Source organism: Saccopteryx leptura, chromosome 2 (genome assembly GCF_036850995.1).
Source record: "Saccopteryx leptura isolate mSacLep1 chromosome 2, mSacLep1_pri_phased_curated, whole genome shotgun sequence".
NCBI classification, from domain to species: domain Eukaryota; kingdom Metazoa; phylum Chordata; class Mammalia; order Chiroptera; family Emballonuridae; genus Saccopteryx; species Saccopteryx leptura.
This window is the reverse complement of record NC_089504.1, coordinates 24,189,997-24,212,392: the sequence shown is the minus strand read 5'-3', so window position 1 is coordinate 24,212,392 and position 22,396 is coordinate 24,189,997. Positions and strand designations below refer to the sequence as shown.

The 22,396-nt window shown below is 41.3% G+C and overlaps 1 protein-coding gene across 2 annotated transcripts in view; it reads right to left on the bottom strand.

Annotated features, from left to right (window-relative positions):
- The window catches only part of SVEP1 (sushi, von Willebrand factor type A, EGF and pentraxin domain containing 1), a 165,071-nt gene that overhangs the window by 50,886 nt on the left and 91,789 nt on the right, over positions 1 to 22,396 (bottom strand). For both annotated transcript variants that reach the window (XM_066367462.1, XM_066367463.1), the window contains 11 exons: positions 20,796 to 20,909; positions 16,157 to 16,270; positions 15,123 to 15,324; positions 13,898 to 14,055; positions 12,858 to 13,059; positions 9,912 to 10,087; positions 6,378 to 6,502; positions 5,207 to 5,330; positions 3,974 to 4,144; positions 824 to 997; positions 290 to 409 (listed from right to left, as the gene is read on the bottom strand). In XM_066367462.1, the coding sequence (XP_066223559.1) occupies positions 290 to 409; positions 824 to 997; positions 3,974 to 4,144; positions 5,207 to 5,330; positions 6,378 to 6,502; positions 9,912 to 10,087; positions 12,858 to 13,059; positions 13,898 to 14,055; positions 15,123 to 15,324; positions 16,157 to 16,270; positions 20,796 to 20,909 (1,680 nt within the window). The remainder of the gene's footprint in view (positions 1 to 289; positions 410 to 823; positions 998 to 3,973; positions 4,145 to 5,206; positions 5,331 to 6,377; positions 6,503 to 9,911; positions 10,088 to 12,857; positions 13,060 to 13,897; positions 14,056 to 15,122; positions 15,325 to 16,156; positions 16,271 to 20,795; positions 20,910 to 22,396) is intronic.

Sequence of the window (22,396 nt, the reverse complement as noted above, 5' to 3'; positions counted from 1 at the left end):
GGACAAATATAAGGTGATGGAAAATAATTTGACTTTGGGTGATGGGTATACAACATACTCAACAGTTCAAATGCTATAGAGATGTTCACCTGAAACCTATGTACTCTTTATTGATCAGTGTCACCCTGTTAAATTTAATTTTCTAAATAAAATTAAGAAAAATAAATAGAGGTAGTTTATCTTTTCTATCTCCTCTTTGATGTTGAAAATGTCTTATTTTCAAATAACATACATGTATATTTGAATAAGAAATTGAAACAAACTTTCCAATTATACATATACCAGTTACCTGCACAGTTTTTGCCATCTCCTGTGTAGTGTGGGTTACACAGGCAAATGTAGGACCCATTTGTGTTCAGGCAGGAAGCATACTTGCTACAATCTGACCCAAGCGCACATTCATCAACATCTAAAATGAAGACAGATCCAATGTGATTTTTCTTATGTAGCAAACATGTGTTTTTATTTTAAAATAAGTACATATCACTTAACATATAACACTATATTTTCAATATAAATTTTAAATATAACAGTCATACGGACATTGCAGTATACAATAAAAGCTATTATTATCCCCAGTTTATAGGTGAGTACGTAGAAGGACAGAAAGCCATAGATACTCTTAATGTGGAGCCAGATAAATACTTAAAACTTTTCTGGCACCTCTGTGGACAGCTGCTTTGCCACCATGCTTTGCCCAGAGCTTACTGGGAGGAGATGAAGTCAACAAAGGAATGCCATGTAAGAGTCTTGGGAATTTGGGATGACTGTCTCCCACAGAGTCTGAATAAATCAACACATCGATTACCAAGATTTAGCTCACCAATGCATGATGGTGAAATGCCGTTCCAGCTCCCATTGTCTGTACAGAACATTCTTGAGTCCCCCAACAGGTAGTAGCCATTGTTGCACTGGTAGGTCACTGTGCTGCCGGCATGGAAGTCCTCGGCTGAATAGAAACCATTCTCCAGAGAGGGTGGGACCCCACAGCTAATGCCTGCAGTGGGACCAGGAAGGACACAGAGACATTAGGAACAAAATGCTCACAGGACATTTTATTTACATTGAATAGGTAGTTGAGTTAAGCGGGTGAAGTTCTCATTTCCCAGAAGCATTAGGTAAAGAATGCTCCAGGGAAGGCAGTAGCCGGGAGCCATACCTGTGCCCTCGGCATCTAGCATATCATCTGGCTCATAATAGGAATGTAATTTGTTCATTTAAAAATAGTTCTGGAGGCTTCTGGTCAAGATGGCAGAGTAGGTAAATGCAGTACCCGCATCCTCCCACAACCACATCAAAATCACAACTAAGTTACAGAACCATCATTGAGAACCACCTGAAGTCTAGCTACACAGAAGTCCTAAAACTAAGGATATAAAGAAAAAGCCACATCGAGACTGGTAGGAGAGGCAGAGGGGCAGGACCAACTGGTCCCAAATCCATGTGTGGTACTTAATAATTAGTAGGGATAGCTTGGCTGCAGAAGAGCCTGCTGAGGAGCCAGGGGGCCCAGCCCAGGGCTCCAGTGCCTGGAAGAGAAGTCCCATGACTTCTGGCTGTAACACCAGTGGGAACTGTGGCTGAGCTGAGTCAGGAGCTGCTGGAGTCCCAGGAGTTTCTCTCTTTTCCACATGAATGGTCTGTCTTGACCTATGTTGTGGACTTTCCTAAAATGGCTCAAAGGCCTACAAACCCCAAACAAGCAACATCTGGCCTCAGGTGCTCTGTCCCTTCTGCTAAGTGGCCCAAGCCCGGTAATAGCAGCAGCCAGCTTTGGTTCACATCTTAGCCTCCCCCAGGTACCCCCAAGTCCAATCAGAATAGCAACCATCTGCAAACCACTTTGTAGCTCATGCCAGATGACCCTGGGCAGGGCACAGGCAGCAACTGATCTTGGTCTGTACCTCCCAGGAGGCCCCCAGAGCCAGTTCATCTAGTGGACATCTTCAGACCACCCAACCATTTCCATAAGTGGGGCAGATGTGGTGGAACCAGAGCCTCACTGAAGTGCATACTGCTCCATGGGGTGGGTCCCTATACAGCAGCTTCTCTGCTGTAGTCGTGGCTAGTCCTCACAGTCAACCAACCTGGAGGTTAATCCTTCCCACTGATGCACTAACAGCATCAAGGCTCAACTGTAACAGGAGGGTGCACACAGTCCATTTGGGGTGGGGCACACCTAGACTGTCAAGCTTGTGTGACCGGGGGGAGGCTGCACCACTGGGCCCTACAGGACACCTACTATATAAGGTCACCCTACCTAAACTGGAAGATATAGCAGCTCTACTAACACATAGAAACAAATGTAGGGAGTCAGCCAAAATGAGGAGAGAAAGAAACATGTTCCAAATGAAAGAATAGGACAAAACACCAACAAAAGAACTAAACAAAATGGAGACAAGTAATCTACCAAATACAGAATTCAAAACACTGGTTGTATGGACACTCAATGACCTTAGGGGAAGAATAGATAATAGGCCAGCTCAGAACATCAACAGAGAGATAGAAAACATAAAAACTGAGATGGAAAATAAAAAAAGGAACAGTCGGAAAAGAATACAATAACTAAAATAAAGAATACACCAGAAGGAATCAACAGTAGATTAGATAAAGCAGAGGACTGAATCAGCAATTTGGAAGATAAGGAAGCAGAAAATACCCAGTCAGAACAGCAAAAATAAAAAGAACCCCCCAAAATGAGAATAGTTTAAGGGGCATGTGGGATAATCTCAAAAACATTCCAATATTTGCATCAATAGGTGCCAGAAGGAAAACAGAGAGAGTAAGGAGTTGAAAATCTATTTGAAAAAATTATAACAGGAAACTTCTCTAACTTGGCAAAGGAATTAGACACACAAATATAGGAAGAGCCAAAAGTCCCAAACAAGAGGAACCCAAAAAGGCCCACACCAAGACACGTCATAATTAAAATGCCAAAGGTTAAAGACAAAGAGAGAATCTTAAAAGCAGCAAGACAAGCTGTTAGTTATCGTCAAGGGAGCTCCCATAAGGCTGTCAGCTTATTTCTCAACAGAAACCTTGCAGGCCAGAGAGGACTAGCATGAAATATTCAAAGTGATGAAAAGCAAGGACCTACAACCAGAATGACTCTACCCAGCAAAGCTGTCATTTAGAATTGAAGGACAAATAAAGAACTTCCCAGATAAGAAAAAGCTACAGGAGTTCATAAAACCAGTATTACAAGAAATGTTAAAAGGTCCTCTTTAAGGAGAAGAAAAAAAATTTTTTAAATATGAATAATAAAATGTCAATCGATACATATCTATCAACAATTACTTTAAATGAAAATGGATTAAATGCTGTAATCAAAAGACATGGTGCCAACTGAGGTGCATACACAGGCAGTGGTCTCTTTGGACCTTCATTGCCCACCTCCCTCCTGGTGCCCCGCACACAGGGCTCATTGCACAAAGGAAACACTCTTGAATATTTTTTAAATTTGCTAATGTGAAGTGTCTAGCTTTTTTTTTTCTTTTTTTTTCTGAAGCTGGAAACGGGGAGAGACAGTCAGACAGACTCCCGCATGCGCCCGACCGGGATCCACCCGGCACGCCCACCAGGGGCGATGCTCTGCCCACCAGGGGCGACGCTCTATCCACCAGGGGGCGTCGCTCTGCCGTGACCAGAGCCACTCTAGCGCCTGGGGCAGAGGCCAAGAAGCCATCCCCAGCGCCCGGGCCATCTTTGCTCCAATGGAGCCTTGGCTGAGGGAGGGGAAGAGAGAGACAGAGAGGAAGGAGGGGGGAGGGTGGAGAAACAAATGGGCGCTTCTCCTATGTGCCCTGGCCGGGAATCGAACCCGGGTCCCCCGTAAGCCAGGCCAATGCTCTACCGCTGAGCCAACCGGCCAGGGCTGAAGTGTCTAGCTTTTATAAAACATATCTGAGAAGTGTACTTATGGTTCTGATATTTTTCAAGGGCTACTAAAATGCATTCAATAAAGGCAGCTCACGTTCACAGTGAGGGAGTGGTTGTGTCCACTGTCCTTGATTCAGACAGTACTGCACAGGGTCCCCGACCATCTGGAAGCCTGGGTCACAGAACAGGGTGATTTTGGAGCCTGGCTTTAAGTCTCCTGATACCGTTCGCAGATGAGGTATAGATCCTTCTAACGGTGTGCAATCTGAGGGCAAAGAACACAGGTAAAGAGGGGAGCATCACCAGGTCAAGAGTTTCAAATCGTATATTGGACTAGCATTTGAGAAACACTCTACTGATATTAAACTCACTGGCTAGCAAATTACTAGAGAAAAAAAAGCTATTTGAGTTAACAAACAACTTTCTCTCTCAACAGAATCTGCTAAATATTTTTTAAAGGATAAAACAGTGTTTTAGACTATTAATAGAATGTTCCTGTAAGTCAGGGGTCAGGAACCTTTTTGGCTGAGAGAGCCATGAACGCCACATATTTTAAAATGTAATTCCATGAGAGCCATACAATGACCTGTGTACGTTACACATTATCCAATAAAAATTTGGTGTTGTCCCAAAAGACAGCTGTGATTGGTGCCAGCAACCATGAACATGAGCGGTAGGAAATGAATGGATTGTAATACATGCAAATGTTTTATATTTTTAACATTATTATTATTTTTATTAAAGATTTGTCTGCGAGCCAGATGCAGCCACCAAAAGAGCCACATCTGGCTCGCGAGCCATAGGTTCCCGACCCTTGCTGTAAGTTATCAACAATCATGAATTCTAGAACATCTACAGAATGTTGTTTAAGTACACTGAATTTTAGGAGGCAATTTTGACCGTTCTGAGCTTGACTATTCAAGTGTGCAGGTTGTGACGTCCATTGGGCTACCTGTCCTTGGATGGCCAGCTAGCAATTATGAAACCAAGAGAGTACCAATCTCAGATAGGAACAGAGTATCTCAGTGGGCATTTAAAAAATTAACCATATCCCTCTTCTCATCCTATTTTTCTTAACTTACCCTACCTTTGTCCAAGTTTATTCCACAATTAATTTGTATCCTGTTATACAGAATGTATTTAAGTAGTAAAAAAAAAAAATTGTAAATCTTTAGATGAAGTTGGGTAAAATGAATTGCTAGTTAAACAATAGACTAACGGGCACACACTCTATGACTGACAGAGAATTTCAAATTGTCTCCTTTTGCTAGAAAACCCCAGAGTAGTCAGGAGACAGCAAGAGACTACAGAAGAAGGAAACTCTAACCAGAACAGAATATGCTCTTGGGATTGATCTTCACTTTTCCCACAATTCCTGGCAGGAAATCAGGCCAGGCTAGCACGTTTCCTTTAGTGAGTTCCTCTGGGCATGAGGTGGCCAACGATGTCACCTGAAAGTTTAAAAACACATCTTTAGATACACCTTACTTGTTTCACTGAGACAAGAGTTATTAAATCTTAATTTAGTCCTATTAAAAACATCTGCGAGTTTTGGAAGAGCGGAGGGAGGGAGAGAAGCAGGCTTTTGTACGATATGACTCTGGGTGAAAAGGCAAATTCTCTTCTCTCTCTCTCTCTCTCTCTCTCTCTCTCTCTCTCTCTCTCTCTCTCTCTCCCTCTCCCTCTCCCTTTCTCTTCTTTACTCCCATCATTCCCTTCCCAAATATTTCATGGTCGCTGGACATTCTGAAATTCTAGAAGAATTTGTCTAAAGCTTTGCAGTTGGTTAAGGTATTGTAGAGGTTCCCCTCCTCCATTCTCCTGTCTTGTATCTCTGACCTAAAGACAAGGCAATGAAAACTTAGACGAGTTCTGCCACTGATAATAAGAGCAAGCATTTACCCAGCCCCTACTACATGCACACAACACCACCATGGTACCGGCACGGTTAGATTCAATCCTGCCCAAACTCCACTATGCAGTCCTATTTAACTTCATAGATTAAAAACAAAAACAAACAACAACAAAGCCCTAAAGCTTAGAGAGAGGGAGTAACATGTTCAACATCATCATGGCAAGTTTGTGGTAAAACAGGGACTTGAACCCAGGCCACTGGACTGCAGACTGGCTTTAACACTCATTCATCTGTTACTTCCTATGGATAATCTTATGCCAGCCCTCAATTTCTGCATCTTTAGTCAGAGGGGTTTGAAGTATTATTCTCTTTAATTCTTAAGTTACAAGACTTTATAAAAATAATCATGTCCAATAAAATTTAAAAAAACATCACCAAAAAAACTGAAAAGGAGATTTATTGACAGTTACAGTAAAGAACCTCTGCTTGGCTTTGTCTATGACCATAGCCTCCAGTGATGTTGGTGACAAATACTGAAAACCCAGAGGTGGCAGTAAGATATGGCATCATTAGGCTGTTCACATTTTTACTAGGTTTGTACCTTTGTATCTCATTACTGTCATACACTGAAAATGCAATTGACCTGCTGTGGAGACAGGACATAGTCCCAGATGTTGAGTTGGCTTATGGAGCCCACAAAAGACTCAACTGGGTTGAAGCCCTCTCCTTTCTGGTCTTGCTCTTGCCCAAGAACTAATGCACCACCACCTAAAGAGAGAAGGAGAGAAAAAGGAAGACAACTGGACTTACTGTTATTCCTGAAATGCTAATTTAACAAAAGCACAGCCAGTTTAATTGTATCGGGAAAAATTATTAGAAAGCTCAGGTATCTACATTTACTGTATGTTTTATCAACAAAAACAAATTCAATGTTTTACATAGCAACTTAAAATATAGCTGTAAAAAAAAAAAAGAAAAAGAGAAGAAAAAAAATAGTTGTAGTAAATGTTATATTGGGTTTATAAATATTTCCTAAAACTACATATATACATGTATATACATATACAATTTTATGTCAACAAAATAATGTCTTATTCTGCATCCTTTCTTCTAGAAAATTATCCTCCATGACAGACTATTAATCGCTGCTCTTTCATCTTCTTATTCGTAAGCCTACAAAGCTTACATTTCTATCACCAATTCCAAGGAACCTCCTAAAGTTGCCAGTGGCTGCCAAATTGCCAAATCCAATGGAAACTCTTCAATACTTACTTCCGGTGACTTCTCTATACCATATTTCTATTGACCGTTTTATGCTATTTAACTGTCCATCCCATTGTACTGGGTGGTCTGCATCTGTCCCTCCAGAACTTATCTCCATCTTCCACTCCGCTTTAAGTCCCCAAAGGTTAACACCTATGGACTGCACCACCTAGTCGCTTTGTCCCCGTGGCTTTGGAAGGACCAGCCCAATGTAAGAAAGTGAGATGAGAAAGAAGTTTAATATTCTGGATAATTTCCTCCCAGGCAACGGAGGGCAATGGCTGCCTTCCTCTGGCTAACCTCATTGCTTCTGCTGGGTGATTTCTCTCCATCGCTACAGGTTTGCCTAAATTCTGACAACAGCTCCCCCTCCTTGTCACTTCAGGCTCATACCTCACGACTTCCACTGCTGCTAGTCGTGAGGTATTTTACTATCATATTTTGGTTTTCTTAACCCTGGTCATGCCTTTAAAGATAGTTCCTTCATTCAACTCTTCAGTTCTCCTCCTCATGCATGCCACCTGTTTCCTTGCTGATTCCACTTGGTTTTTATGAAAGCATCCTCTCCTGGTCCTTCTGGAGCTTTCGGCTCCCTCCTCTGCCTGCCTCTTAGATGCCCAGGCACCAGGATCCCACTGTGGCCTCCTCTCTTCCTTCAGCTGCTCTTCCTATCTGATCCCACTCGCCTGCCAGTCATTACCTTTAGTTCCCTCTTTCATGATTTCTCACCTTAAATCTTTATGAGAAATAGTTAATTATTAAAGACTAATACTGAAAAAGTTAATTATTAAAAAATAATATACACATATGGAAGAAAATTTGAAAAAAAAATAAGTATAAAGAATTCACTCTACTCAGAAATAATCACTTAATAATTTTGTGCATTTTCTTCTGTTCTATATACTTCTTTTGTGTGTGTGTGTGTGTGTGTGTGTGTGTGTGTGTATGTGTATTTGTGTATGTGATACTTTAAAACACACAACTCAGGATCATTTTATACATGGTGTTTTGATCTTGCTTTTCTTCTTGAACATGCTTTTATTTCATGAGTTGTTTTTTATTTCTTTTTTTTATTTCATGAGTTTTGATAGCTATTTTATCATATGAATGTACAACAATCTCTCATTTGCTTAATTAATTTAACCACTTTTAGCATGGGCCCGGCATGTGGAAGTTCCGGGTTTGATTCCTGGCTAGGGCACCCAGGGGAAGCGCCCATCTGCTTCTCCATCCTTCTCCCTCTCCTTTCTTTTTATCTCTCTCTTCCCCTCTCACAGCCAAGGCTCCATTGGAACAAAGTTGGCCTGGTCTCTGAGGATTGCTCCATGGCCTCCACCTTAGGCACTAGAATGGCTCCCATTGCAGAGGAGCAACACCCCAGAGAGGCTGAGCATCGCCCCCTGGTGGGCATGCCAGGTGGATCCCAGTCAGGCACATGTGGAAGTAAACCTGTTTGTCTGCTACCCCCACCCTCACTGTGCTTCTCACTATGGAAAAATACAAAAAAAAATTTTTTTAACCACTTTTAATTGGATATATTGAGATACAAATATATTAATATGTAGGTAGTTGATTCCTAGTAGTTGAATTGTTGATTGTATGTAAAGGTTTTCTCTAAGGTTCTTGGTAAAAGTTTCTAAATTGCTTCCCAGAAAGGTTGTATCAATTTATACCCCTGCCAGCACTCTATCAGAGTGTCCACCATACTGAATCCTTGTCGAACATACTTTATCACTAAAACAACTTTGTCAATTTGATATAAAGTTGTGTCACCTATGTTCTTAGCTGCATGTATTCCTGTGATTAGAATTGAAACTCATTATGTCTAAAACCAAGTATGGAATCTTCCCCCATTCCAACTCGTGGTCTGCTAGTTGTGCTGTCCCTAGTATTCCTACCTTAGCTTACAGACTCTTCAATAGACTTGGTCATCTACACTGTAACCAGTCATTCACTAAGCTCTGTCAACTGAGCTTTGAAATATTTATCAACTCTAATTCATTCTTAATGATGTGGTCAGACAACCATCTCCCTGGGTGGATTCTATTTCTGTCCACCCACTCATTCCTTTATCTTACTTTTCACTCTTCTAGCAGGGTTTAATTTTTAAAAAAAAGATAGAAATGCTCTTTTTTAAACCATAAATGAAATGTATGTTTATTATGAAAATATCAGAAAAGAATAAAGAAGAAAATAAAAGCCACCTCCCATCCAACCAACCAGAGAAGACAGTTGAAAGCAAGAACATTCTAAATTAAACACAAAAAACCCCACCACCCTACTTCACCTGATAATGCCACTTCCAATTAAACACTTACAAATGTTTCCATATTTACTAAAGAAAACTGCAAACCATTCCTCCTCATTTGACATATGTCATAGAAGAATCTTGGTAGAGCAAGCTTACTGCAATGGTCAATGCTCAGAACCCTGGATTGCCTGATATTTTTGCATTTCTTTACACTAAAACTCTTCAGACATTTTTCTAGAGGAGAGTCTGAGTCTATTTGAAAAAGAGCATAAAAGGTGGACAGTTGGTGGGACTGCTCCAGCTTGTGTACAGGATATACTTGTATATTGTGTAGACTGATCATAAAATAAAACAAAACGTACAAAAACACCAACAATTAACACCCTTCTTGGAAGACAGTTTAGTAACTACTGTTTGTTAGTTCAGAATGCTTCTTGATAGTCTTACTAAAGACCCCAAAGGCATTTCTTACACAGAGTCACAAAGCACACCTAGAGAAAGTTGGTAATAATGTATAGTCTGGATAATCGGGGTAGTATATAAAGAGATAATTATTGATCTTTGTCTAAAACCAAAGACAATAAAGCTATCAAACTCTATGTTCACCTATGCACCACCACTTCTAGTGTTTAACACGATTACATTCCTTTTGCTAAGACATACCAGGTATGGCTGAACCGACAGAGAGACCCAGACCACCATCAGATAATTTCCCATCAATATAGACTTTCCAGGATCCATCACCACTTGCCCAGGTGACTGCAATATGATGCCAAATGCCGTCATTCACAGAGGGACAATCTGTTATCTTGACCTCGCCATTCACATAGAGAACCCAGCTGTGGAAAGATTCGGGGGACAGAGTCATCAGTCATATGTTGTAATTCCACCTTTGGGCATGCTACTATTTTTTTTCTTTTCTTTATTTTTCTTTTCACATGGGTTAAGTACTTTGTATAAAACCATTACTTCTTTTTCTCCATCTGGCCATATTTCACGGAAGCAGATTTGATTACCTAAATATGCTTGACTGTAGCTCACTGAATATTTGTGTTTCTTAAACACAGAGGGCTAGGAAAAAGTCTTAGAATGAGCTGAGACATGTCAGTCTAATGTGAGATCCACCAACTGTCTATTCTAGAAGAGAGCGAGTCAAGAATGCAAGGAATGAGAGTTGCGCCAGCATAGGTTGATTGCCTTCCTCTAGAATGTTTGTTCCTATGATCAGGGACAAACGTCGGAAACTAAGTATGTCCCTTCACTGCCAAAGCCATCACATGGCAGACAAAGTATGTGGAGCCAAAGAAAAGAGTAACTGTAATTAAACAAAGGTAACCAACGACCAGAGGGTCCCAACAACCATGTCACATAGGGAAATATCAAAGATAATAAGCGTTTGAAGTGAAATATCTTCCAAAGCAAATGGAGAAAAAGAAAATATCAGGGACAATGGATAAGGAAGATAAGAATTCATTAAATACCTCTCCCAGCCTCTTCTCAGTCCCTATATTTCAAGCTATTTATGATAAAATAATGTTCTTTAATTTATTTTATTTTCTTTTTTTTTTTTCTTTCATTTTTCTGAAGCTGGAAACAGGGAGAGACAGTCAGACAGACTCCCGCATGCGCCCGACCGGGATCCACCTGGCACGCCCACCAGGGGTGACGCTCTGCCCACCAGGGGGCAATGCTCTGCCCATCCTGGGTGTCGCCATGTTGCGACCAGAGCCACTCTAGCGCCTGAGGCAGAGGCCACAGAGCCATCCTCAGCGCCCGGGCCATCTTTGCTCCAATGGAGCCTTGGCTGCAGGAGGGGAAGAGAGAGACAGAGAGGAAAGCGCGGCAGAGGGGTGGAGAAGCAAATGGGCGCTTCTCCTGTGTGCCCTGGCCGGGAATCGAACCCGGGTCCTCCGCACGCTAGGCCGACGCTCTACTGCTGAGCCAACCGGCCAGGGCTCTTTTCTTTTTTTTAATGATACTGTTTCCACTCTATGTTTCTCCAGTCTCCTCCTCCTCTTCAAGCAGGCAACAGATTCTCCGTACATTTTTTGCCTCGGGGAAAGTTTTTGCAAATTTCTTGGATTTGTTTCTGAAGGTTCAAACCCACTAAGAAGAACAGGGTTTGAGGATGGGAAGATGACCATGAGAATAGAGGGAGTCTCATGGATTGAGGAGAGGAAAGAGAGCTCAGTGGGTCTTTGAGGCTTGCAGCCAGCTCAGTAGCCATCGGCCACAAATTTGGGTACACCTGAGAGGAAAAGGCCATGTGATAGAGCACTGAGTCTATCTAGATTGAAGGTTTTCAAACCTCAGCCTTGCCAAGGATTCCATATTCTATATTTGACAAAGAATAGTGGTTCTAAAGGGACCACAGAGCTGAGGCAATGGACAGCTCAGTGATCAAGTAATACAGACAGATGACCAATGATGGAAGTCCTGTCCAAGTCTGTGAATCTTTAGCAAAACTCTGTGGGTTTTATTAATTAATCTGTGAGAATCTAAAATAGATAAAGCACTCAGTAGTAAAAAAAAAAAAAAAGAGCAGAGAAATAACTGAACTTGAGGATCCTGACAGCCCAGAGGAATGAGGCTTTGCAACTAAAATGAATTTATCCAAAAAGAAAAAACAATTGTCACCTTGCCCACCTGAGTTGGTAGACTGATGTAATGTTCAATACATGTATTTCCCATAGGTCAACAATGTCACTGAAATCCCTTAGCCCTTGGATGTCCTGATATGTAAAAGGAGCAATGTTTTGTTTGTTTGTTTGTTTTGTGGCAGAGACAGAGAGAGGGACATACAGACAGAAAGGGAAAAGATGAGAAGCATCAGTTCTTCACTGTGGCTCCTTAGTTGTTCATTGACTGCTTTCTCATATGTGCCTTGACCCAGTGGCTTCAGCAGATCGAGTGACCCCTTACTCTAGCCAGTGACCTTGAGCTCAAGCCAGCAACCTTGGGCTTAAGCCAGTGACCTTGGGCTTCAAGCCAGTGACCTTTGGGCTCAAGCCAGCGACCATGGATTCATGTCTATGATCCCATGCTCAAGCCAATGACCCCCGTGCTCAAACTGGTGAGACCATGCTCGATCCAGATGAACCCGTGCTCAACTCAACGACCTTGGGGTTTCGAACCTGGGTTCTCCGTGTCCCAGTCTGATGCTCTATCTGCATCCCAGTCTGATGTACTGTGCCACTGCCTGGTCAGACAAGGAGCAACAGTCTTAAGGACCAGAGTTTGAGACTTGGCTTTGCCACCCCCAGAGTGTTGAGCAAAGCATTTAGTTTCTTTGAAACTTTGTTTTACTATATAAAAATTTGGGTATAAGTTCCTCAGAACACTGTCGAGATCAAATGAAGTACTTATTAAATACTAGTATAAAATAAAATACCAGGAAAATATATATTTAGTAAAGAGCAAAATGCACGGGTAAGTTACTATCACTAAAACTGCCTTTTTACAGAACTTGTCCACATGCTCTACTTGGTTCTTGTCGCCCTGATGTCCTCCTGGACCACCTGGCTCCCCTGCTCCCCCATCCCCAATGTCAGTTCTAACTTGGTGCTGAGATAAGATGCAAAGCACAGACTTCCTGACACCGCTGCTTACCCATTATAATCGGTCAGGAGGAAGGTATTGTCACTGCCATTCTCAAGCGCATAGGAGATTGGCGTTCCGTAGTTGTTGATATTCGAGGACTTCATCCAGAATGTGCAGGTTACAGCACGGAGAGATGGAAGCACACCATCCAGGATGACATAACCATAGGTACCGGAAACCTCAAAATCCAGGTTAAAACTTGTAGACTGTTCTGCAACAAATAAGAAAAGTATGTAGACCATGGCATGTGCAAGGCATTTTTCACTTGTCTCAGGTAAGCAGCAGGTACACAGTGCTATTGTCAAAGAAGCCATTCAAGTAAATATGATGGTCTGAGAAGCAGTTTCAAAAGTCAAAATATATTATTTACAAAATATAAAACACATTCTTTTAAATGCATTTAAACCTAAGACAGGAAAGGTACTCAGTAGTGAAAGGAAGCAGAAAAACAGGGTGTAATTGGAAGGAGAGGTGGGTTGGGGAAACTTTTAATGATGAAAGACACTAAAGTATGTTTGGATGTTGTTGGGAATATGACCCAGTAGAGCGGATTAACTACTGCAGGAGAAGAGGGGTAACTAATTTAAGGGCACCATTCCATCCCTACTCGGGACTTTGGCTGTTCCCTATTTCATGACCAATTCAGCTCTGCCCCAATCTTGCATAGCTCACACAAAACAAAAGTCCCTCAGTTAAAAGACTCCAGAGCCCTGAGAAAGCAGTTCAACATTGATTCTCTAACATGCCCATGGCCTGCTACCTCCTCAGTCAAATAGCTTGTCAGAGCGCCCCGTCGAAACACGCAGAGTGTGAATAGTTGTGCTAAATTGAATTTTCTCCTTTCCCTTTTACATCTCTAAGTTCCCATTTCCTCATCTGTGCTATTGCAGATAAGATTACTTGTAGTTACCGATGGCTCTGAAGATTAAATAAGTCAAAGTGCTTATTATAGTTTTTGGTATATAGGTGGTACTTGGTGCAGTAAAAAAATGATTCTGTTATCATATCACTCTTTTAGTATTGTTATTAATACATATATACATATATACCTGTTTCACACCTGCTGCCTGAAAATCCCGGCTGACATTTACAACTGTATGAGTTTAAGTCATCCACACAGGTGGCCTGATTTCTACACGGGTTAGACTGACATTCGTCGATGTTCACTTCACAGAGTGGCCCTGTGAAGCCCGCTGCACATTGGCACCTGACAGGAAGCAAAGGGTAGCAATTAGAACAGCTGCAGAAAGTCATCAGGGGATGTCTTCCTTTTTAGGATAACGTCTCAAAGGACTATGAAAAGTGAAATGCTGAAACATATTATCAACATCAAACCTGATTGCTTTAACTGTTAGTTTCATTTTCTAGTCCATCTAATTAAACCTATTTAACACAACATGTATTACATTCATATCAGGTTTCTTTTGAACAAAGGGTGACTTAACTAAAAAAAACAAAAAGTGTGGAAACCATGGACAAAGAATGGAATGTAGCCTGACACTGACAGTATGACTGTCCAATTCCTTCTGAATTTATCTAGTGTGGAAATTCCAGCGAACATGTAAAACATTAAACACGAGTTTTGCTTAGTGCTTCTGTATTTGCTTCTTGTGTTAATTGTGCTTGTTTCTTTAATCTTTCATGCCTTGCGAAGTACACTGGCCCGCCATATCCATGGGTTCCGCATCTGCAGATTCAATCAACTGTGGATCAAAAATATTCTAAGAAAATGTTATGTTGTGGCTGACATGCGCCGTGTGATTAGGCATTTGATGGCTGATGGTTGCCTTTGCACTGAACAGGTACAGACATTTTTCTTGTCATCATTCCTTAAACAATACAGTATAACAACTATTTACACAACATTTACATTGTAATAGGTACTATAAATAATCTAGAGACCATTTAAAGGATATGAGAGGATGTGTATAGGTGATATGTAAATACGAGGCCATAGATTTTGTTATCCCTGGGGGTCCTAGAACAAATTCCCCACAGATACCGAGGGATGGCTGTATAGAACACCGGTTCCCACAGCTGGCTGTGCACCACAATCATTGGGGAATTTAAATCCCACAGTTTGCCTATTTTAGAAGTACTACACTAGACTCAGTGAATCAGCACCTCTAGTGGAGGGGAGATTCTACTGGAGCCTATCCTTGGGCTAGAATCTGGGAATGGTTGACCTGGGACTCAATACTCCATAAAGACTGCAGAATCACTGAACAGTGAAGTCAATAAAAAGAGTGGAAAGAACCAGACTTAGTCTTTTACCTGAAGCTATTGACACCATCTTTACAGGTAGCTCCATTTTTGCATGGTTGACTGAGACACTCATCCATGTTTTTTTCACACCGGGAACCCCAAAATCCAGGAGGACATTTGCACAAGAACCTCCCAACCTGATCTTCACAGACTGCATTGTGTAAGCATGGGCTTGACAGGCATTCATTGACTTCTGTTTCACAGTGTAGGCCTGCGGATGGATGAGGACCAGAAAGAGCCCCAGTGTTAATCCTTTGGGAGAGCTGTGATCAGAGCGCTGACTTCTCGGAGCACGCTGCTTCTAGCTAGAGGCTGCAGAGCCACTGTTCTATCCAACTGGTTTGACAGCCATTCTTCCATGAGCTCTGGCTTTTATAAGTCATTTTAGGACTGCGGTTTTGATAATCTACTCCTTTTATCTTATGCCTTTCTGAAACTAACATCAGTAATGGACATTTAAGTGAAATAATGTTAAAAAATAAAACTAGCAAATTTACTTCAGAAGTTTCCTCTGTTTCTTTGACCTTGCCCTTTTCTTCATTGTCCATTTTCCTTTTCATGGACTCTCTCTTTATTAATTAAATATATATATATTAACCTTATTATTTATATATAATAATATATATATTAACCTTATTATATATATTAACCTTATTATTTAGCATCCATTTGCAATATAATCATATAGGATTTATCCCAGTTCCTTCTTGAACGTTTGTCTTATATAAACTCATCTTCTGTCTCTGTCTCTCTGCCTTTCTTTACACATACACAATGCACACACGAAGAGACTATTTTTTTCTGAACTATTTAAGAGGAAATTACAGATGTGATGACCCTTTACCTCTAAATACCTCAGGGAGAATTTCCTCAAAAATAAGAACTTTCTTGGAAATAAAAAAAAACCCACCCGTCTCTTGTATAATCACAGCACATTTATAAAATCAGAAAATGAACACTAACATACACAACGTTAGTAAATGTAGTTCTCTGCGGTGCTTCCTAGGACTTGAAGACCATGTAGGAAGAATGGAAACACCTACCTGTGTACCCTTTCCCACACGCGCAGCGGTAGCTAGCCAAGCCATCAACACAAACTCCTTTATTCAAACAAGGGCTGGAGCTACACTCATCGATATTATCTTCACATAGTTTACCTGCAAGGAATCATAAGATATTTGAGCTGGAGGAATTTAAGACTAATGATTTTTATTTTCTATTAAAAAAATTATTGAACTTATTTGGATGACATTGGTTAATAAAATTATACAAGTTTCAGGTGCATATTTCTATAATACAGTGTGCCTGTAAAGTCATGGTGCACTTTTGACCGGTCACAGGAAAGCAACAAAAGATGATAAAAATGTGAAATCTGCACCAAATAAAAGGAAAACCCTCCCAGTTTCTGTAGGATGATGTGGCAGCATGTGCGCATGCGCAGATGATGACGTAACACCATGTATACAGTGGAGCAGCCCACGGCCATGCCAGTCGAGATGTGGACGGTACAGAGGAAAGTTCAGTGTGTTCTGCAGCTCGCTAAATTCAAATCCGTGACTGAAGTGCAACGTGAATATTCGCGTGTTTATAACGAAGCGCCACCACATAGGAATAACATTAGTCGTTGGGATAAGCAGTTGAAGGAAACCGGCAGTTTGGTGGAGAAACCCCGTTCTGGTAGGCCATCAGTCAGTAACGAGTCTGTAGAGGCTATACGGGATAGCTACCTAAGGAGCCCTAAAAAATCTGTGCGTGAGCCCACATCGAACTGCACTGAAATGAAACTGGTATGAAACTGGGAGAGTATTCCTTTTATTTGGTGCAGATTTCACATTTCTATCGTCTTTTGTTGCTTTCCTGTGACCAGTCAAAAGTGCACCATGACTTTACGGACACACTGTACATCATCTGTATATGATATTGTGTGTTCACCACCCCAAGTCAAGTCTTTCTCTATCACCATCTATTACCCCACCTTCTTCACCTCACCCCACTCATTTTTCCTCCTGTAATCCCCATACTGTTGTCTGTGTCTAGAACTTATTTTTCTTCACTTAATACCCTTTTCACCCAGCCCGCCAACCCCCATCCCGTCTGACAGATGTCAGTCTGCTCTCCATATCTGTGAGTCTGTTTCTATTTTGTTTGTTTATTTTGCTCAATAGATTCCACATGTAAGTGAAATCACATGGTATTTGTCTTTCTCTGCCTGGTTTATTTCACTTAGCATAATAATCTCCAGGTCCACCCATGCTGTCACAAAAGGTAATATTCTTTCTTCTTTATGGCTGAGTAGTATTACATTGTGTATATGTACCACAGCTCTTTTATCCACTTATTTACTGATGGGCCCTTGGGCTGCTTCCAAATCTCAGTTATTGTAAATAAGACTGCAATGAACATAGGGGAGCATATATTCTTTTGAATTGGTATTTCAGGTTTCTTTGAATATATTCCTAGAAGCAAAATTGTTGAGTCATAAGGCAGTTCCATTTTTAATTTTTTGAGGTGATTCCATACTGTTTTCCACAGTGGCTGCACCAATCTGCATTCCCACCAAAGTACATCAGTGTTCTCTTTTCTCTTTTCTCCACATTGTCACCAACACTTGGTGTTTTTGATTTATTGATGGTAGCCATTTTGACAGGTGTGAGGTGATATCTCAAAAGTTTTTGCACAGCAAAGAGAAACCATAAAAAAAAAAAATTGAGGCCCTGGCCGGTTGGCTCAGTGGTAGAGCGTCGGCCTGGCATGCAGGAGTCCGGGGTTCAATTCCCAGCCAGGGCACACAGGAGAAGTACCCATCTGCCTCTCCACCCCTCCCCCTCTCCTTCCTCTCTGTCTCTCTCTTCCCCTCCCGCAGCCAGGGCTCCATTGGAGCGAAGTTGGCCCGGGCGCTGAGGATGGCTCTATGGCCTCTGCCTCAGGCGCTAGAATGACTCTGGTTGCAACAGAGCAACACCCCAGATGGGCAGAGCATTGCCCCCTGGTGGACATGCCGGATGGATCCTAGTTGGGCACATGCGGGAGTCTGTCTGACTGCCTCACCGTTTCCAACTTCAGAAAAATACAAAAAAAAAAAATTGAAAACACAATCCACTGAATGGGAAAACATATTCTCTGATACATCTGATAAGGGCATAATATCCAAAATTTACCAGGAACTTATATAACTCAACATCCAAAGAAACCCCAAACAATCCAACTAAGAAAGGAGCAAAGGATCTGGATAGACATTTCTCCAAAGAAGACATACAATGGCCAATAGACACATGAAAAGATGCTCAATGTCACCAGCCATCTGACTAATACGCTTCAAGCAAGCTGTTTGCTTGAAACTCGCCCACTGTTTCAGTTTATTCCTTGAGTCTTTAACATGACTTATTTATCTACTAGTTGCAGATTTATACCCTTACACAGCATAGTCTGGATACCCCCACCCACCAGCCCCTGGCAAACACTATTCTAGGCTCTGTTTCAATGAGTTCGGCTTTTTTTTTTTTTCTTTCATAAGTGAGATTTGATTGGTTGATTGGAGGATAAGTACACAGATCTTTTAATTTGTATACAATTCTTAGCATATGTACCAAAAACTTAGAGTCATGTAGTTGTGGTTCTTTTCTAAACAGTTATTTCAGTGACTTTTCAACTTAAAATTTGGAATCTAATTTTCTGTAATAGAGTATCAAGTACAAATATCTTCGATTGTTGATACACTTCTACATTGAAGTCCCACTATTCACAATTTAATATCACATATACTACATAGTGAAGTTTTCAATCTTTTGCAGTACATTAACAAAGTTACTAGGAAAACACATAAAAGATGTTACAGAAGACACACCATTCTGACAGGAAGAGGTCAAGATCAGGGAGTGGTTTTCTTTGGGAAACTAAATCTACCAAAACCATGGGAATTGAAGTAATTTTAAATGTTCAAGACATATTAAGTGCATGACTGACTCCAAATTGCCATTTAGAATTCTTTGTATTACAGGCTATAAAAACTACCCCCGACCGTGGAATGTTCAGCTGACATCCAAGACAGCAGAGCCTCTCAGATTCAATTTCCCACTATCTCCTAGTTGCACCAAACAATAAACAAGCGGCAAAGGATTTCACCTCTGAAAAAAAATTTATACTTTAAAAAAAATGAGGTAAGTTGGAATTTCCTCCTTTATAAAAATGTGTCCTAGAGCTACTAAAAACCTTGCATTTTACAAAATAGTTGAAAAAAAATATTCCTCTTGGCTGTACAAGAAGGAGACGGGGCCACGGATAGAACAGTCCTATGACATTTATCAGACGTGGCTTCTTTCTCTTCTGCTACATCAGAGGCTGGACTCCTGTGTTTTTCGTTTCTCCGTTTCCCGCAGGTAGACCTTCTTTAGGTGCCTGGTTAGCCACATGGCCCTGTTTGCTCTTTGTCCACCCCACCCCCACTTTTATTTATTTATTTATTTATTTATTTATTTATTTATCTGAAGGGAGAAGCCGGGAAGCAGAGAGGCAGATTCCGCATGCTTCCGACCAGGATCCACCCAGCACGCCCACCAGGGGGCGATGCTCAGCCCATCTGGCACATTGCTCTGTTGTTGCAACTGGATTCATTCTGGTGCCAGAGGCAGAGGCCATGGAGTCATCCTCAGCTCCCGGGCCAACTTTTGCTCCAATGGAGTCTTGGCTGCGATAGGGGAGGAGAGAGACAGAGAGAAAGGAGAGGGGGAGGGGTGGAGAAGCAGATGGGAGCTTCTCCTGTGTGCCCTGGTCGGGAATCAAACCCGGGACTTCCACACGCCGGGCCCATGCTCTACTGCTGAGCTAGCTGGCCAGGGCTACCCTTCCCCTTTTTGTTTGCACCTTTTTGCCTGCAGATTTACCCTTTCCCACCACCTTATTTGACTTCATTTCCACTTTTGCAGGAGCAGGTCTAACTGACAACCATGAGGATGTCCTCTTGGTTGGGTCCTCCCTCACTGCCCCCTGGGTGGACCAGACTTCCTTCCTGGGCCTCGTGGGGGCAGGGCGGGTATGTACCTTCAAGTAGCAGGTCACTGCCACTTTTCCTGCCACCCAAGCTGTTCGGACCCGCAATGGTGGCCTTGGGAGGACCAGATAGAGTTTGGCTTTTTAAGTATCCACTTAAATGAGGTCATACAGTATGTATCTTTCTCTGTTTGACTTTTCTCACTTAGCACGATGGCCACAGATTTCATCAGGTTGTTGCAAACGACAGGATTTCCTTCTTTTTTTATGGCTGCATAATGTCTATCTACATCTATCATATTTATTTCATCCCTCCATCTTTTGATATACACTTAGGTTGCTCCCATATCTTGGCTATTACGATCATGCTACAGTAAAAACCAGGCTGCAGATATCTCTTTGGAAATGGTGACTTCATTTCCTTTAGGTAGATTTCCAGAATTGGGGTTGCTGGATCATATCGTAGTTTTACCTGTTAATTTTTTGAGGAATCTCCATAGTGTTTTTTCATAGCGGCTGTGCCAGTTTGCACAAGGGTTCCCTTTTCTCCATGTTCACCTACACTGTTAACTATTTTTTGATAATGGCCATTCTAACCAGATATGCGGTGATATCTCGTTGTGGTTTTGATTTTCAGCAATGAAATTCTAATGATTCCAAGGGTTACCCTGTGGAAACAAGAAACTTCCCCCTTACCTGTGTAACCTGATGGACATTCACAAATGAATTCCCCTACTTGGTCTTTACAAATGCCATTGTGGAGGCAGGGCAGTGAACTGCACTCATCAATGTCTGCTTCACACTTTAAACCTAAAATGCAAACCAAACACTGTTGGGCAATCAGAAAGAGGGATTAAGAGAAACAGAGTTATGATCAGTAAAAGGTAACTATCCCAATAAACTGAATATAAGGACTGGTGGTGGTTAACCCCCCCCCCCCCACACACACACACACAATATTCGTTAAGTACTTCCATAGAATTAAGTATTTAATAAAGGTACTGCCTCTTTTAAAAGAGATTTATAATGTCCTTATAATGATAAATAAAAGATAGCAAAACATCCCAAGGTAGAAGTGGGGGTGGGGGATGGAAACCTGGAAACATAAAATGGAGCCAAGAATTTGGTTAATTACAAAGTAAAAAAATATGAAGTCAAATATACTTGCTACCAAGGTCACTTGGCTGGGAGGTGGGGCTAAATCCTACCAGATCTCATCTCGCTTGCCAGGTGCCCTAGAGGGGGACTGCATCTGCCTGTTGTGTGCACACAGGCGATCTACAGGCTAGCTCTGCCAGAAGCCATGTCCTCCCTCTACACCGCAGGGGTCTCAAAGTATGGCCGCTGGATCAACAGCATCAGCATGACCTGGAACTTGGTAGAAGTGGATATTCTCAGACCTTCCCCTGACCTACTGAATCAGAAGTTCTGGGGTGGTGGCCCAACGGTCTGTTCTACAAGCCCTCCAGGGGATTCCGATGAACATCAATATTTGAGAACCACTGTCCTATATTTTGCCCTTTCTCAACCACTACTCATCTATAAAATTCTAGGGCAAGAGTCATTATGTCTCAGGGAATGTCAGAAATTTTTTCTTTCATAAGAATTGAAACACGCACACATGAGCAAGCTATATTAAGTGGAATGCCAATATTCTTGAGAGCCTTGGGCCATAATTATTTTTCAACTTTCCTATTGCTTATTTTGTGGTAAATTCTTTTATCTAAATATTTTTCTCATTAAACAGGTTTTTATGTCAGTTGCAAAAAATTCGGAAAAATGAAAAAGTTATTTTTTAGGTGAAAACAAGGAATTATTTTAAACAAATTGCAATTTTAAGACATAGTTTTCTTCCCCTTAAACATTATGTTTTGGGACTGAACCAGAATGTGAACCAAACTGCAAGAAAAAAACCCAAACAATTTATACATAATTCCTACATAATCAAGTCCAAAGTTATATTGTTTTTCTAAGCACAGCTTCCAGAAAGACAGAAACAAAGCAAAAAAAAAAAAAAAAACCATTGCTATTCACAAGAATGTCTACTAATGTGCAGCAAATGAGGGAAATTGGAGTTTGTTTAAAAATGTTTATGCTAAACCATCTGTTCTATGTCGAGTGTCAATACATGGCTTCTGGAACTGTATTCCAATTTAAATTGTGAGATACAATGTGACTTTTTCATTGAAAGGTAATTCTTTATTTTTCCTCCAAATGTGCAAAGAAAACTGTTATTTTAAAGATATGTACACCTTTCTTCACCTATTGGTTTATCTTGTTCAACCAAATTTTTTCTG